Source organism: Melozone crissalis, unplaced genomic scaffold (genome assembly GCF_028551555.1).
Source record: "Melozone crissalis strain CALT ecotype California unplaced genomic scaffold, PUWL_Pcris_2 ptg000036l_1, whole genome shotgun sequence".
Classification (NCBI taxonomy): Eukaryota; Metazoa; Chordata; class Aves; order Passeriformes; family Passerellidae; genus Melozone; species Melozone crissalis.
Window position 1 is genome coordinate 2,031,278 of NW_026535814.1, and position 18,910 is coordinate 2,050,187.

The following is an 18,910-nucleotide window of genomic DNA, read 5'->3' on the forward strand; positions in this document are numbered from 1 at the left end:
GGAAAATATTATGCTTCTGGCAGTTTATTAGCTTTAATTCTCTACTGAAATGTATTACTGCATTACATACAGTCATTTAAAGTTAAATTTGCCGAGCTTTTCCAGTCTGGCAGCATGGATGTGGCTTGACTTCATAAAGTAGTAGAAAAGACCTGGTGAGCCCTCTTGCTCCATTGCTATGTGGTCCAATGTAGGGTCTACATATAGAGAACCTAATGGTCACGGCCCTAAGAAACAGACTGGGACCAGTTGCTCATCAGGTGAAAAATCTTAAAGAGAATTTCCATTGATATTTTTAAACTACTCATTCCCATGGCTCTACAACAGCTTCCTAAATTTTTTCTCACATGTATTTGTTAAATCACAATATATAGGAAGTTGGAATCATCTGAGATTAATATTATAGTTTATGCAGAGCAGATTATGTTACATGGTAGGATGATCTGTAACCTCAAGTGTCAGGTGGCATTAAAAGCTCACTTCACTTGCTCTCTAAATTAGATTAATTGCTGTAAAGTCTCTGGCAGCTTGGTAAAGACGTTTTTGGAACTGGCATTCTAAACTTATCATAAGGTTAAATAATTTGGAGGGCAATAATGTCCTCTACATTTCTTTCTGAACTCAGAGCAGATACAGCTGATTGACTAAAATCTTAATTGTTTAAAAGGGTCATAAAATTCCTAAGGGATGTATGTTGCATACTTTGATTTCTCCATTATTTGGTCCTTCTCTAGGTCTTAAATTTGCATGTTATTGATGATGACATTCCGGAGCTAAATGAGTATTTCCGTGTGACATTGGTCTCTGCAGTGTCTGGAGATGGAAAACGAGGTTCAACTCCCACCAGTGGAGCAAGTATAGATCCACAAAAGGAAACTACTGATATCAGCATTAAAGCCAGTGACCACCCATATGGTAACAATGTTGAAGATGATACAGTCTTATTGCAGATTTATATATACTTCTAGCTCAAGAGGTAAAAAATTTGCCTAGTCTAGATACATGAGGAAGCAATGAAAAGTATTACACTTTATCTAACTTGAGATTAATTCATAATTTTTGTACAAGAATGAAAGTCAAATTCATTACTCATGAGAATACTACAAAAAAGGAATTAAAGCTGCCCCAACCAAACATAGGAACATCCCCATTTGCAAGAAAGCCACATTGCATGTTGTTAATTTTATGGTAGTTTTTGTGAAATGAGAATTTGTTAAATGAGAATTTGTAACAGAGGGAGACATTTAAGCATGCCTATTATTATACCAATAAGTACCCAATATTATGACATTTGAGTTCTTTTGGGAAGCGTTGAATTCATTCTTGGGAAATAGTTTTCTTAAGACTAACATGAATATCAGTGAGAGCGAGAATAGTACATAGTACATTCCTGGAAATAGCATGATTGAATCCTAAAGGCATCTTAATATGTTTAAAATTTCATAAACATTAAATATAGATATTATAAATATTTTTGGTTCATTTTTTTATTATTATAATTTGAATTTTATATGAGAAGCCATGTAAATTATAATTTTTGTCTTTCAGGTCTACTGCAGTTCTCAGTGGGGCCACCTCCTCAGCCCAGTGATGGCATGATTGTGCCAGCCTCTACTGTGCCCCATATCACTGTTAAAGAAGAAGTTGGGCACGTCAGATTATTGGTAGTTCGTGCACAAGGGCTTCTTGGAACAGTTCTTATGGAATACAGGACAGTGCCACTTACAGCTTTCAGTCCTAAAGATTATCAGGTAAGGCCATTGCCAAGATGTGTAATTATTTTAGAATTTAATTAAAGCTATTTGTCCTGGAAATAGCCATCAGTTTGAATATTTTAGCTCTGCTGTGATTCTTTTCACAGAAATAGTTAAATAGTTTATTATGGTGTTGTGATAGATGCATAATACTATACAAATATAAAGCTCCTGGGTTTGATTTTGATATCCTTAAGAAAATTGTCAGTGCAGGAAGAATGGATATTTCCTATTGTTTCTGATTATACCAGACTTTATATGACCATACAAGTGCATATGCAGGTGAAGATAATATTAGTACTTACTAGGACTTGTACATATTCAACAACATAGCTTATAAGTACATTTTCTTCTCTGACTGCAGTTTGTGCAGAAAAATGTAGATAAATGAAGATGCTTATAATTCAGTGAATTTGGATTGCTATTATAACAAAGGCTCAGCAGATTTTTTAAAGTTAAAGTGAAGAAAAGTAGATGTTTTGATAAAAAGAAAAAGAATTGAGGTTTTATTTCTTTTTTCATTTGGATGAGAACACTAAACTTGAACAAAACTGTGAAGATCTGTCATGTTTCAGGCTGTTTGGGGCTCAATGGAATTTCAGCCTGGAGAAAGATACAAGTACATTACTGTTAACATCACCGACAATTCTATTCCTGAACTAGAAAAAACTTTTAAAGTGGAGCTGTTGAACCCAGAGGGAGGAGGTAAGGCACTTATATCAACCCACTGGTTGTATTTTTGTGATCTTTATTTATCCCTTAAAATCTAACCTTGTGAGCTATTTCCATGTTATTTCTAAACACACACCCTCCAGAAAGCGGTGATTCTTTTTCCAAAAAAACTGTCCTTCATATGTTTTTTTGATCACTGCTGTAAACAATCACACCTCAAAAGTATATTACTGCCATACATTCAAAGGCAATTGTTGCTTTTTAAATTACTTAATTCCATAGTTGAGAGAAGGAAATAAAGCAATTTAAAAATAATTTCTTTTTTCAGTATTTGAGGTTTAACAGCCGAAGGTGTGCTTTTTATCTACCACTTAAATGAAACTGGAGAAATTGCAATAAACTGGCTCATAGCTTATTCAAATGGATAATAGCCTTAGAAAATTGTGGGTTTTGAGATTCCTGCGGAGTTTAGCTGAGTTGGAGAACTAGCTAGTAGCTAGTGTAAATCTTGCTGTGAGATGTTAGTCTTAGAACTGTTAGAACTGCAAGCATCAGTTAGAACTTAGAACTGCAAGCATCAGTGTTCCTACCATGTAAAATCAGTTTTGCCTTAAAAAATTTTTTGATTTACAGAATTTATTTCCATTGCAAAAAGTTTTTAAGGGAGATTCCTCCTGGTTGGAGGAAAAGAAGTAATTCAAAATATTGAGAGCCATAAAGTGCCTTTTTAACTGATATTTTTCTAAGCAATTCAGAATTGCAAGTGTGATGCCTTCTGGAAAGTTAGATCACATTAACATGAATGTCTGTGCTGCAATGCGGCATGATGGTGTTATGCTGGGATTCTTTTGATAAAAGTTTGAGCTTTCATGCCTGTGGAATTTTTGGTCAAGTTTCAGTTAAGCAAACTTTTCTCTTTCACTTTTTTGGTTAGAAAACTTATAACTAACTTTGGTAATTTGCTAGATGCAGATACTTCCTCAGAACAATCTTTTGGAGCTTTCCAACACCACTGCAAGCACAAAACTTAGAATAAAGGCTCCATCAGTTAAGCTGCCAATTTTTTTAAATTTTCTGGCACAAGTTTTTGATTTGTGAGAAAATATTAGAGTAAGAGTATTTCATAGGGTCTAGTGACTTCTTCCCTCTCCTCCCTGCCCCATTTCTAATTTCTCCATTAGGATTGAGAAAGAGGGAATACAGAAAGAACGGTAAAAAAAAAAGATAAAGTTACATGTGTTTTCCTTCCTTCTGACTTCCTTTTAGGGTTCCAGTGCAATAAATTAAACAAGAGGTAGCATATTCAATATTTTTTCTGGCTTTTAGGAGAAATTAATTTTGAAAATTGAAACTTTCCTAAAATACACCTCTGTCTTTTTGTGTTATCCAGAAATGTGTAAATTACTTTCTGCTTTCCCTTTATTTATAAATGTATATATGTGTATATATCTGTATGTCTGTCATCTTAAAGTTGCTGAGCTCTTTAGAAATGATGGAAGTGGTAGTGGTGATGGGAACATGGATTTCTTCTTTTCAACTGTCCCTCAACATGGTAAGCTTTTTTGATTAATCCTGTATTTTATTTATAAGTGTAATAGATGTCATAAATTATTATGCTTGATGCAACTTCCATTACATGCAGTTAGAGATTATTAATTTAGATTTAACTTAAAGTTTTGCCAAAAAAAAATTATTTTCCATTTTAACTTAGGTGTAATTTCATTAGCAGTCAGTGTTTAATGTAAAGCAGAGTACAACAGGCTCATATATAATCAAAACTATATTGTTGTAAAACACAATATAGCAATTCAGAATTAAAGCTTATAAAATTATCTTTGTCTGAGCATTGTCCAATTTTCCCGGGAGGAAAAAGAAAAGGTACTTTTAAAATTGAAGGCAATTTTAGAACTATGTTTAATAATATATGATATAATTTACCCTTCATGGCAAAAATACTCTTAAAGAAAAGTAAGTTGTGTTAGATTTTTTAATTAAATAATTTCATCTTTTTCCTTTTTCCTCTTTCCTTTCTTCATGTTTCTATTTATGTCATGATATGGAGAAAACAATGTTAATTAATATTGATAAAAAAATACCAAATGAAGAAATAACATAGAATATATGGGAAAATCCTATGCATATAGGACTTCAAATGAAAACCTGAAAAATGTAAAAATGTTATATGAGCACCCAAATGCCAGTAGAGTAATATTTTTTCTTTTATTATTTTATTCTTTTTTCTTTTTTCTTTTTTCTTTTTTCTTTTTTCTATTTTTCTTTTTTTCTTTTTTTTTTTTTTTGTCTTATTTTTTCTTTTTTCTTTTTTTTTGGACATTGTGTTTCCCTTTTACTTGTTTCCAGGAATAGTTTCCTTTAGTGCCAGACTCTTTTTTTCTCTCTGAGCAGTAAGTTATGTCACCCAATACAATATCTTCAGAAGTAGGATATACTTGACTTGGTGGGGGCTTCTTTGGTAATTTTTTTTTCATTTCACTTTGTGTCAGGTTGAGATCTCCATTCATCATGTCTTTCCTCTTATACTGTGGTTTATAGCAGAACTCCTCACTGTCCTAAATACTGCTCCATTTTCATTCATTAAACCCGTAATTTTATTTTCGTTTCCCCCTTAAAATAATACTTTTTTTAATTGCATAGTTCCATAGAAGAACTGAGGGGACTGCCTTACTGAAGTTCAGCTCCTTTTAGGTACAGGGGATTATCATGTGTTTTAAAAAGAAAAAAACAAAGATAAACAGCACAAATACTTCATACTTTCTTTTGTATTTTTGTAGCTTATTTCTTCAGCTGCTTTCTTTCATGTAAGAAAACATGAGAGATAAAAATAACCCTTTTTGGAACTCTCATTTAACAGCTAGCTTGGGAATTGCATCCCACATCCTCGTGACTATTGAGGCTTCTGATGATGCTCATGGTGTGTTTGAGTTCAGTTCTGAGTCCCTTTCAGTGAATGGAACTGAGCCTGAAGATGGAGATAGCAATGTTGTGCTGCAGGTTAGAAAGCTTTGAGTCTCATATTGCTGCATTGTACTTTTCTGTCTGTTTTTACTGGTGTTCTGTGATGTTTTTGTCATTAGTCTATGGGGTTTAGAATGACTTTGTCATGAATATTTCTTTTTCCAGTCATGCAGTGTTTGCTAATGTACATTATTCAGCTTGAAACTAAAATAATAATAATATCCAAAAACTTAAAATCTTCTACTTACTTAGAATCAAGGGACTACTGTCTTAAAATAAGTGTTGATAATACAAGTTCTCCAGAGCTGACATAATAAAAATGACATGCTTTGAAAACACAGACATATCTTTAATTCGTCATGCTATTGTGTTTGCTTAATTACATTTCACCCTTCTATGTTTCTTTCTCATAGAACAAAAATACGCACATCTTTATATGTTTTTCTTAGGTTGTGAGAAGTCATGGGGCCTTATCTCAGGTGACATTGCATTGGATCATAATCTGCGATCTCAGCAATGACCTGGTCTCTACAGATGGGAATGTAACATTTGATGTTGGCCAAGTGAGAGCAAATATTACATTACAGATTTCTCCTGATGATGTTCCTGAATTGGATGAGATGTTTTCAGTCTTGATCATCAATGTCTCCCTTGGTCGTCTTGGAAATCATACCAATGCAACATTGACTATTTTAGCAAATGATGATCCATATGGAGTCTTCATCTTTTCTGAGCAAAACAGACCAATAAAAATTGAGGAAGAAACAAAAAATGTCTCTCTGACAGTTGTAAGATGCGGTGGTCTCCTTGGTACAGTAATGGTGAAATACAGAACTATTGGTGATGAAGAAAAGTTGCCCTTTCTTCCACCTGATGTTGTAAGAGCAACAGAGGGAAAAGACTATATACCCATTACAGGTTATGTGATCTTTGGAACCAATGAAAGTGAGGCCACAATATCCTTGCCTATTTTGGATGATGATGATCCTGAGAGGTCAGAATCTGTTTTTGTGGAGCTAAGCAGTGTTGTTTTGATCAAGAAAGTTCAGGATCGGCCAAGTAAGTGTCTTACATAAAACCTACAATTTAACTATGAAGGTTAGTATTTATATAAAACAGGAGAAACTGCAGCAAGACAAATGAACTCCAATGAACTCCAATGAATGTCTGCCAAACTCTGTATACTTAAGATATCTCTTAGTTACCTGACTTGTGCCTGTTGACTTTTATTTCCTTTATTTTATTGAAAAAGCATGAGTATTTCTTGTTCTGTTTTGCATTTCTTATGGAAAGTGTTTCAGGCCAAATATGTTACGATATTTGTTTGTGCACTAATACATGCTTATTTAGCTTTGTTTCTGGAAGTTCAGTAGTAGAAAATAGCTAAGCTAGTTTTTTAAATTAAACTACAAAAAAGTCTTATTAAAAAAAAGTGTTGTGCTGCTTTCTTAGTGTTGACAATGTTTACTTAATTTCTTATTCAGATAAATTCGGGTCATTACAGCCTGAGTGTGCTTACAGCCATTTGTGCTTCAGAGCTTCTTAGCATGTCTAATTGCTGCCCTTGCTCACAGATTAAGGGGTACCTCCAAATATAATTCCACTTGGAGTTGAAATCTTACTTATATTTCATCATATCAAAAGTAAAACTGAAATTATTGTGAACTGTATTGATCTTATTATTAGTCTTATGGTTAAATAAATAAATAAATTCACAGTACTTCATCTTTTCAAAAAAAATTATGGCTTGTATGCTCCAAAGCATAGTAGAATAATGTTCAGATTTTCTGCCAGAACATAATTTAGACAGATGTATTTTGATGTGGCTTGTAGTTATGCTTTGTCCAATTCCAAAAAAGATAATTTTAATGAAAACTAGAGACAGCTAAATTTACATGTGTGCCTATGAACTCTATAGCCATAATAATAATTTCAGGTACCACTCACTAAGTTTTTTCTTTATATTTCAGTTATAAATTCTCCTCGACTTGGTTTAGCGGGTGAGACAATAGCTCATGTGATTATCGATGCCAATGATGATGCTTTTGGAACACTTCAGCTTTCAGCTTCAGCTGTGCGAGTTGCTGAAAACTATGTTGGACCAATCATTAATGTGACCAGAACTGGGGGAATATTTTCAGATGTTTCTGTGAAATTTAAAGCTATGCCAATAACTGCAACAGCTGGTAAGAAAGCAGAAGAGCAGAACTATGCAGCCTTTGTTAAAGTTGAAACAAGCAAATGTGTAACAAATGATCTGTTGTATAACAAGAATGAAATATAAGGCATTGACTGTGCTTAGCAAATTTGAATCTAGGACTACTAGACTACTAAGTAGTCTCTAGGACTACTTAGACAGTTATAAATTGTGTGCACTATATTTCAGCTAGGTCCAAACTGATTAGGGGAATGATACATGCTCTGAGAACTTTTAATTTCATTTTTATGTAACAGTGTTACAAATGTGTAGCTAGATTTATATCAGAGTAAGCTTTCAATTAGTTTCTGGAGCAGAGCTGTGATCTAGTGTATCACAGATGTTCCTCTAGACACTTGAGACAAGTTTGTCTAAAATGAAGTCAACACATAAAAGGTGTGCGTTACTGAAATCTGCTTTGACAAGGTGCTTCTGTTTCACTTTTATCTTTTGGAAAGCAGGACAGGAATTATAAATCAGATAGAAACATCTTAGTAGTGTGACCTTGTAAACAACAGACAATAATGGACCTTTTGTAACTACCTCTTGGTCTCACAGTTCAGAATCTCTCTCTCTTTTGGTCAGCCAAGTTTTATTTTGATCCAACCACACATCTGAAAGGTAACAGGACATAAATAAATAAATAAATAATTGTTTTGGGTCTAAAGATAAAGGAAAAGACATCATAAACCACAGAGAAATGCATGTGTAAGCAAAGAGAAAATGGGTATTTATGTTTATGTTCACCACACTGAACCATAAAGCATTGATATTTTCTGTGTTTTATTATTTTGGATTTTTTCATCTACAAATCTAGGTGAGGACTACAGTGTAGCTTCATCAGATGTTGTCTTACTAGAAGGGGAAACAAGTAAAGCTGTGCCAATTTATATAATTAATGATATCAATCCTGAACTTGAGGAGTCATTTTATGTTCAGCTGCTGAACCAAACAACAGGGGGAGCCTTGCTTGGATCTTTGACGAGGGCAATCATAACTATTGAGGCTTCTGATGACCCATTTGGATCCTTTGGTAAAGGAATACATATTTTTTTTCTTCCATTAGCATTTTTTTTCTGGGCGTTTGTGGGGGAGCTGCAATTTGGCAGCTGAATAAAAACATTCAGAAGTTGAAATGTCGGTATAGAGAGTAAAGGAAAAGATAAGATGAACTGAATTACAACATGTAATAAAAGGAGTAATGGGGCTTTATTATAACAGAAGGATTGAGCCTCTTGGAGGCTCTGGTTGTTGGCACCAAGCAGTAAAACAAGAGGCAACAGGCAGAAACTGATGCCCAGGAAGTTCACCTGAACATGAGGCAGACCTTCTTTACTGCGTAGGTAGTGGTGCACTAGAGCTGGTTGCCCAGAGTGGTTGTGGAATCTCCTTTAGTGGAAACATCTAAGAAATGTCTGGACACAGTCCTGTGCCGTGTGCTCTGGGATGACCCTACTTGAGCAGGGAGCTTGAATTGGATGATCTACAGTGGTCCCTTCCACCATGACCCATTCTGCGATTCTAAAAACCAGCAATTTCTACTTAACTTATTCCATGTTAAATAGTTAGAGTTTATTTCTTTAATAAGTGACATGAAATCTGGTAAAGAGTTTCTTTGCTGGGAATAATTATGAAGTTATATTCTAAGACCTTAGAAATAGTTCATATTTAGCCTCAAACTATAGGTGTGTTGGAATAGACTTTTTGGATGAGGGCTTAATTTTCATGCTAATTTTCTGTGCAAATGAAAACATAAGTATTGAAAGTCTGCTTTTAGGTTTAAACATGATTAAGGGGGGTTTTCCTGTGCAAATAAATGCAAGCAAGTAAAATAAAACTCTGTACTTCAGAAACGGATATATTTACTTTCAATTTTATTGTTAATGCACTACATCTCCCTGTGGTGTATGTCAGTTTTTCAGAATACCAAATTCACTGTGGAGGAGCCTGACTTTGGATCAGTAACCATAAATCTGCCAATAATCCGCAATGCTGGGACCCTGGGTAACGTTACTGTTCAGTGGGCTGCTACCATTAATGGGCATCCTGCTGATGATGACTTGCGAGTTGCCACGGGTAATATTACTTTTGCCCCTGGGGAAGCCCTTCAGATGTTGCTGTTGGAAATCCTGGCTGATGATGTTCCAGAAGTAGAAGAAGTAAGTAGAGCAGTTATGTCTCTCTTGAACAGTATTAGAGTTTTAACTTGTGTAAGAAAAGCGTGCAGATCAAAGCAGGAAATGTATGTCAGAAAACTGCAACAAGTTCAGATTTTATTTTGCTTGTGATTATTTTTAGAAATGGCAAAAATTATTTAGCTGCATTATTTTTTCTTCTTCTTTTTCTTTTTGAGATCATCCATGTTGAATTAATTCAGGCCTCCAACGGTGGTGCTATCGGATTAGATGCTGTGGCAAATATTGTTATACCTGCCAATGATAATCCTTATGGCACAGTTTTCTTTCATCAATCCTCATATCGAATTCAGGAGCCACTAGAAAGAAATTTACTTGCTAATATATCGGTCAGGAGAAGGTCTGTATAATATTGGCTGATTTTGAATATCTTTTTGTTGTTGTTGTTGTTTTAGTTTGGTTTGTTTTTTGTTGAGTATTTTTCTGCAATAATTTTAAATGTCGCACCCTTGTATAGGTGTTTGCATCAATTTCTTGTTCTGCCAGTTTTTATTTCAGATACATTGATTTTGAACTAGATGTCTGCTTGTTAGAAATGTATATAAAGTACAAATGTAATAAATATGTAGTGTAAACCCAGTGTACACTATGTACTTGAAGTTTTATTTTGCCTGTTAAATTGACAAACTATTTAAATCTGCAAACCAGCCTGTTCCTGTGATGTTAACTGGGGGACAAAATGGATCAAATGTTGTGTGATGGAAGACAAAATGAAAAGCAGAACAGGTTTTTCATGTGAATATGGTATCCTGAGGACACCTCAGAGGAATGATAACAATGCTACACAACAAAGGCTTTTTCTTCCTTGACAGTCCTAGGAAGACTAAGTTAACTCCAGAGACAAATGTTTGTGAACATGCATGCTTAATAGACTGCTACCCAAACTATAAACACTAAAACTTGCTCTCCAAAAAACCCAGCTACCCAGTTGGTAGTACTAGCTTCAAGGGAAGTCACTCAATTGGTACTGCTAACTTCAAGGGAAGATTTAATTAGCTATTTGTAACTTTTCAGCAATTCAGAAGTCATTAGTTGATTTTTTAAATTTTATTCTTAACCCAGTAACATACAGAATATTAGACATGCTTCACCAGCTAACATAATATTTTTATTTTAATGTCTTTTAGTGGGGGAAGGTTTGGTCAACTGCAAATATTTTACAGCACTTCGGAGACTGACATTGTAGCTCTTGCCATTGAGCAAGGTGAGGATATACTGGCCTATTACAACTCTCCTGTACAAGGAATTCCTGACCAGCCATCCAAGACCAGAGTGAATGTGTCAGCAGCAAGTGACCCACTGTATGCCTGTGCAACTCAGTGCCTAAAAGAACAAGCATGTTCAGCCTTTACATTTTCCAGTGCCTCTGAGATTCCTCTCTGCCTCTGGCTGACAACAGAGATCGAGCCATTAACTAACATGTCAGGATTATGGACCTACAAGAAAAACATCAGCAGTACATCCATTCTGTTTAGCACACAAGCCATTGCTGGTAGTGATTACGAATCTATCACAGGACAGTGGGCCATCATGCAGGAAGGGGAAGAGTTTGCAAATCTCACAGTTACCATATTCCCTGACAACCTGCCAGAACTGGATGAAAAATTCACTGTATGCCTGTTGAAAGTTGAACTATTTAACATCTCAGCCAGCTTAAAAAATCAACCAACAATTGGACAGCCAAATACTTCCACAGTTATTATAATGATGAATGGGGATGCCTTTGGAGTATTTAAGATCTATAGTGTAAGTCCCAATGCAACAGAGAAAGGTCTGTATGTTGAAGTAGAAGAAGGTCCTCAGGCCAGCGTGCAGCTTATGATAGACAGGACAGAAGGCAGCCTGGGACAGGTGGCAGTGGAATGGCGTGTTGTTGGTGGAACTGCTACCCCAAACTTGGATTTTGTGGGTGTTGGTGAAATTCTGGTGTTTGCTGAAGGTAAGGCTAGGTTTAACATTAGCCTCTCTTGTCCAAAACTAAATAAAACACTACACAAACACACAAAGACCACAAAAACGGGGAAAAAAAAAGGATGAAAAGTATAATATTTAAGTATTTTTTTAAGAAATATTGCAGTGTGTATCATAAAGATAACATTTTTACTAAATAAATAAGGAATAATGTTGCTGAAATAGGTGTTGTATCAAAAATAATGAAAATGAGAATCAGGCCTAAGTGATCTTTTGTTCTTATCTTCTCAATACAATACTATTTTTTAATGATATATCTTTTTAGCTTCTGAGATTGTATTGATTTCGTAACATAACAGGATAGTTAAAAAACTGCAAATAAGAAACATCTATGTCAGGCATTATTTAAGCACTTTGCAACATGATGGATGTATTTTTGATTTTCAAAGTCTGAGACAACTGAGCAATTGTTTTGAAAACAAATTATGGGAGTGTAGTAAAGATTCGAGTGTTCATTTAGTTTGCTAAATAATCTGAACTTAAATGAAGGGTTGCCAGGAGTGATTTGGAAACTGACATGTAATTATGTTAGTGTTTGTAAGTTTACTAAATCTATTTTCAAAATACTTTGAAAGGCAATATAGCAAAAAATATATGTATGGGGCAAACTGATAATTAGTAGAGGTTAGGCACATACAATGACCAATAGGATTCTGTTGCAAATTGTAATGTATTATAGAGATTGGTAATTGATTGTGTTTGCTGCTTACATTGTCATTCTTCTGTATTCCAGAAGACATATAACTTATACAATGACTGGCCACTTTAATGCATTTCCTGGTCCAGTAAATATATGGTCAAATTTCATGTACATATGTCTGTATGTGACATCAGAAAAATGTATTCAGTTGGTAATTTTTTTTACAAGAATTATATTCCCCTTTTCTAATTAAAATTTGAAAGCCAGAGAACTTATAAAGCAAATAAGAATTCTAGGCATTCAGAAATTATGCAGACATTGTTAATTTCTACAGAGTATATTTAATTATTTTTAAATCATATTGCCTATTGTACCATTTCATTAGTAATTGAATAAATTTTCATAATGACATTCACTAACTTCTAGACAGGTAAATAAGCAAAGATTCTTCATGTCTTTTTTATATTAGTTAAGTACTTCTAGAGTAGATGCTTGCATCTTTTTAAGGTGATTTTCATGTGAACATGTAAGTATGTATATGTTCTTCTATTTTTAGGTGAAACAAAAAAGATGATCACAGTGACCATTTTAGATGATCCAGAGCCAGAGGACAATGAAAGCATCATAATCAGCCTGGTGCATACTGAAGGAGGGAGTAGGATTCTGCCCAGTTTCGACACTGTCACAGTGGTTATCCTGGCAAGTGACAATGTGGCAGGAATCATTGGCTTCCAGACAGCTGGAAGGTCCGTTATTGGTCATGAAGGTGGGTTCTGTGTGTTGACCACAATCAGTTTGATTAACATCAGCTTCCATTTCTGTGCTTTCTGTTGATAACCATTATGTGATTGTATCACTGTTCAGAGAATGCCAGCAAACAGAGAATAACCACATACTTAGCACACAGTTCTTTGGATTTTTAATTCTTGAAAACATAGATAGTACTTAAATGAAGTCTATGGAAAAGATGAATAAACTATTTCCAAACCCATATTTCACCATTTGTTCTCTCCCTTCCTTTCTCTGAAGATTATGCCTTGCTTCTATTGGCATTGCATTTCTAACTCCTTTTAGCATTTCTCATTCATTTATACCATCTTCCAGAACTATATATAAACCCCCTTATACAGAACAATTGCTAATCTTAAGCAAATGTTATCTGTCACTGACTTAAAATCAGCTTTTAATTATCTAGAAAATATTCCCACATAAATAAAATAGAAAAAATCTTCCATCTTTCTAAAGTTTCTCTTTGTATTTTTTATAGCAGCTCATTTTAGGAGTGTGGCAATCTTGATGTCATCACTCAGGCATGACTTTTGACACTGATAATAGTTGGATATCTAGTGTCTCTCAGTGTTTTAAGAGAACATGTTTCATGTTTTACCTAGAGTTGGTGAAGTTCTGCATAGGACAGTAATAATAATGGCGACTGCTCTTGTTATCCCTTGCTGGCATATCAGTGTATTGCAATCTCAAATTTTTATGATGTGTAAACTGATGGGTAGAGAAAACTAACAGAAATTTGCTGTCCAAGAATGTATGCACTGAATTTTTTGTTGGAAAAAATAATCTATCTCAAAAGGACATGGTCTGTTTTTTTCCTATAATGAAAGGACACCATAAGCTTTTGGGTTTTGCTTAGACAGAGTTTGTGTTAATTCTCTTGTGCCCAGTTTCCAAGCTTTATTATTCCACATTAGTGGTTCTGATCTGCCTGACAAGCCAGCTGCATTCTCGCAGTCTAAGAACAGCCCAGGGAATTAATTCAAACCATCCCATTCCCCAAGATTATGAAAATGTTATACACTTTCCACAGGTTAAATATTTGTCATAGCGTGCTGAAGCTGAATGTTTTTATCTGGAACTGAAATACTCTGCTATGTATAGTATGTATATAGTGCTATAACTGACCACAATTCCTTTAGCTTGTGAAAAACAATGCATTGCAGTGCATTATAGCAAGAAAAACCAGCCGAACTAGTTCACTTTGATTAAAAAAAAAGGAATGAGCTAAGGCCTTCATATGATTTCAGTGTTTTTACTTCATTTTCATTATCAAGCTTTTTCTTATGAAGACAAACATCAAGCATAAATCAAAATAGTGTTATCTTTTATATTTATTATATTACTGAACAATTTCTGTTAAGCAACTCAGTCTTTTTTTCAAGCTGTTCATATTATTTATCCCTGTGGGGAGGAAAGATTTGAAAAACTGAGGATTGGTGAGGAAAGAAAAATAAGTTCATTTTAGAATTGTTTTTACTTAAAGACCAACACTAGAGATGGGAGATGTTAGAAAATACTCAGTGTGAGAAAATTCAGGTATTTGTATTCACTCTGGATTGTTGGCTGTCAACTGAAAAGAAATGGATTTTTCTCACAGGAGATAACAGAATGTTGTTAAAGTCTTAAAAGCCTTTCCCATAGACTTGGACCTTTCTGTAAGCAGGGAAGGGAGTTAAGAGGGGTAGTGAACCACGGCCTGGTGAGGATTTTGTGCATTGTCAGGCCTTTTGATATGTAACACAGTGCTCAGGCCTGGGGACTTTTTGCCCTGCTAATATGGAATAAGTTTAGCAGTGTTAGTGGCTCTGTTTTGAAAGTTACGTAATGGAATAAATCTTTTCTTCGCACTTCAGTGGTGGAGCATGGCTGTCTTGGTGTTACCTGCATTTATTCAGTTCACACAATCGCCGTATTGAGGGCAGCAGCAGCAGCATTTAAGTACAGGCGGAACAGGCAACAGTTGTATGGCTGTGACTCAATTGGGTGAAAACACACTGCAATAGCTTAAAATAAGGAACGAGAGGAGAGTTCATTAGGTCCTCTTCTCTTTGATAAAGGCAGAAATCTAAGGAAAAATTTAAAATGGTAAAATATTAAAAAAAACCCAAACCATAAGAAAAAATAGGGAAATTAACCTAATAATACTTTCAATCATGAGAGATCAATTTGTATTTATGTTAGTATTTCTAACTGGATAGGAATAACAAAGATTTTGGTAAAGCTGGCTGAGCTTTACATGAGTCAGTAGCTGAGTACTGGAGAGTCTTTAATTGAGACAAATTGTACTTCAGGTTTCTTCTTGATGCTTGGATTACAGTGTATCAGGGTTCTGTGCCTTGAAGTATTTTACAGTCTTCAGTGAAAACTTGTTGTATTACATAAGGTTGCACTGAAATGACCTTTGTAGATATCTGTGTATATGTATATGTATATGTATATGTATATGTATATGTATGTTCTGTGATGATACTAAAGTAATTATTTTCTGTCAAATATTTATTTGAATGTAATGAATGCGCAAAATTCTCAAATAGGATAAACAGATTTCAGAGCAGTGTAAAATGATATGAAAAATTAGCCTTAGGGGAACCAGTAAATTGTCAGTCTGTCCTCAGATATCTGACTGTAGAAGCAGAATTCTTGTGATGTCAATAAATTTTGAATGCCTTTGTTCTCTTAGAACTAGTGTTAAACAACTTAAAACGAGGCTTAAATGAAGTTTGAAATAATGAGACTGATAACATACTAATGCTGTATATTGGAAAACTGGTGTATAGAATTTTTATTTTACTTCTTTGCAATTTCATTTTTCAGTTTCTTAAGGTCTTTTGAAGTTTGTTGTTCATATCTATCTCATTCATAGCCAATATATTGGCATCTCTCAAATATTTCCTTACCAAACAGTGAACATGTCCAGAAAGTGATCAATATTTTTCTGCCTGTTTTAGATATACAATACTATCCTGCAGTATAATAATTTGGTGTTCTTTGAGCTACACGGTTAGTGAGAGTAGCTGTGCTCCTCGATGTATGCCATGGACTGAGAACACAACCTAACACCACATCTTCTCTTTCCCTTTCACAGATGTATCTCAATGATTCTCAATAGGGTAGCTTTTAAGTGTGTACATAACACAAACTAAAAGATGGAATTATTCCTAGTTCTGCAACAGCAAAAAAAATTGGTATCAATTTACACCAATACTAAGAAAACAATTTTCAGTCAGTTGAGGATGGACCTAATCTTGCATGATTATTTCCAAGCTCCTCAATATTACATGTCCTTGAAAACGAATTCCACATGTATATATTGGCAAACTTCCATTCTGTGAACTGGGAAAATGATGTTGTCATACAGATGCAATGGACTTATGTATTATAAATAAAAGTCTCTCCTCTAATGGAAATATATTGCATAATTTCCATAATGTTACCTGCTGATTAATTTCATATTAATATAATATGTGATTTTACATGCACCTATTTAAAATATTTATTTTATGCCAAATATTCATTTTGTATAACTGTATATAGATATTTCATACTTTACAATAATATAAATTTTCTTAATTTTTCAAAACTTTTTTAAGAGTTCACTCTTCAAAAGTCAAAAGTGATCATTTGGTTAAATATTATAAATGTGTAAAAAATACGATAATTACCTCCTAATGATGCTTGTTTTCATTTGATACTTATTATCTCTGAAATTATAATAAGTTATTAAAATAATTTTTTAATTAGCAAAAATTTATGTTTTGCTTCTAAATACTGTCCTTTTAAAATTATGAATGGGTTTTTTTTTTCTGGATGTTTTCTAACATCCAGAAACTGGTAACATTTGCAAATTCTAACTCACATAAATGGAATTTCCAGGTAACTGCAAGCATTTTTGCACATGCATTATTTGAAGTCACAAGACACTGCAGATATTAGTAACATGTCTATTCCTTGCCACTTAGCTGCTGTAGAAAACTGTGTTAAAGCTGTGTGTAGGGCATTTATTCTGTGTATAGTTCACACTCAGATACTGCTCTTTTTTTGTCCATGTTTTGATAGCAGTTATGCATATGTACCAGGTTTCTTTATATTTTGATAGCTCTTTCTGAGAATGAACTAAATTCATAAAAACCCATGAGGAAAGAGTTCAGATTTGTGAGGGTTTTGTTTCAATTAAAAAAAAAAAAAAAGTAGTACATAACTACTGGGAAGCTCACTATTAAAAATATTAAGGTTTTACATAAAAAATACTTTAACTGTGATTAATTTTTTTGTTTTCATTTTAATAGTTGAATTGTAGAAGAAGAAATCCCAAAATATTGCATTTTGTCATTTGTTCCTAGGAGAACAACTGCAATTCCATGTTTTAAGAACTGACCCAGGACTGGGAAATGTTACTGTTGAGTGGAAGATAGTTGGACATAATGTAGAACAAAATTTTGAATACTATTCTGGAATTCTCTTTTTTCCTGAGGTGAGTCCATAAGAAAATCTAATGACTACAAGAGAACATTGTAATTTGAAGTGAGCTGACAAAACAAGTATGCTTTTAAAGCAGTCTTCCTTGTTTTGATATGATTAAACAGCAGGGAGTTTATGCTTTTCAGTATTCACCTTGGCATTTCTTAAAGGTATTGCTCAAAATACATATGATGGAGTGATATTACTTGTACTTGGTACACTAATGACTAATCAGTTTATCAATAACATTTATAGGGAATATTGAATACAACATTATATGTCCACTTGCTGGATGACCGTATTCCAGAAGAAAAAGAAGAATACCGGATCATCCTGTACAACATCAAAACAGAAGGTAATGCAGAAATACAGACTGCTATATCTGCTATATCTAAAATTGCCATTTAGTAGTGTAATAACTTTGTGTTTATTAAACCATTTTGGAAGTGCAGGACTATGAATATTGAAAATGTTGCAAACTATGCAAAATTTGTTCACGTTTTATTGGAACAGGCTTGATGCTCCTGTGTATTAATGTATACATATGCTACAGATGTCATAAAATAAATGGATATTTTTAATCTTTTTAAACAATCTTCAAGCTGTCTTTCTGATCTGTCTCTGAATTAGAGGAGGTCAGAATATTTTACTCCTTAATTGAAATTATAACGAGAAAAGAATCATAAAACCACATCCCTTCTGAAATATCCTTTGTTAAACTGGAATTAGTGTCTAAACACCAAACTAACTTGACATGGGTGGTGTTGGTGATAGGTGCCTTGACAACTTATCTTAATATTTTGTTTACTCTTGTAATCCTTCAGTATAAGTATAAATTCATACAGTTATTCATCATGGCAACGCTTATAGTAATTTCTTGATAGAATGATTTAGAAATTTAATATAATTTTAACTTAGTAAATGAATTATGATGGAATTTAGGAATTATAATGAATTCTTAAAAAAACTTTTCTCTTTCCTTTTACAACAGAAGTAGTTTAGGGAAGTCCACTGTTTCTTCAGATTTCTCATTTCTTAATACAGTCTTGAACTCTATACTTTTTATGTGTACAACTTTTCTTGTGATTGAATGTTCCTGTGCTTGTTAAAGAATGCAATTACATATAAGAATTAAGAATTCAATTACATTCCACACAATCCGTAAAATTCATTGAGTATATAATGTGTTTGGTTTGATTTCATTTGCAGTGTTACTGACTATCATTTGTACATAAAAATAGCAGTAACGTAAGACAAA

At 33.8% G+C, this 18,910-nt stretch overlaps 1 protein-coding gene across 1 annotated transcript in view; it reads left to right on the forward strand.

The window, feature by feature from the left end:
• ADGRV1 (adhesion G protein-coupled receptor V1) overlaps positions 1 to 18,910 on the forward strand; it is a 271,123-nt gene that overhangs the window by 48,661 nt on the left and 203,552 nt on the right. The window contains exons 24-37 of the mRNA XM_054283215.1: positions 735 to 915; positions 1,549 to 1,751; positions 2,330 to 2,459; positions 3,898 to 3,978; positions 5,299 to 5,438; positions 5,852 to 6,461; positions 7,373 to 7,588; positions 8,417 to 8,632; positions 9,514 to 9,758; positions 9,953 to 10,134; positions 10,922 to 11,733; positions 12,962 to 13,171; positions 17,535 to 17,665; positions 17,908 to 18,007. Coding sequence (XP_054139190.1) covers positions 735 to 915; positions 1,549 to 1,751; positions 2,330 to 2,459; positions 3,898 to 3,978; positions 5,299 to 5,438; positions 5,852 to 6,461; positions 7,373 to 7,588; positions 8,417 to 8,632; positions 9,514 to 9,758; positions 9,953 to 10,134; positions 10,922 to 11,733; positions 12,962 to 13,171; positions 17,535 to 17,665; positions 17,908 to 18,007 — 3,457 coding nt within the window. The remainder of the gene's footprint in view (positions 1 to 734; positions 916 to 1,548; positions 1,752 to 2,329; positions 2,460 to 3,897; positions 3,979 to 5,298; positions 5,439 to 5,851; positions 6,462 to 7,372; positions 7,589 to 8,416; positions 8,633 to 9,513; positions 9,759 to 9,952; positions 10,135 to 10,921; positions 11,734 to 12,961; positions 13,172 to 17,534; positions 17,666 to 17,907; positions 18,008 to 18,910) is intronic.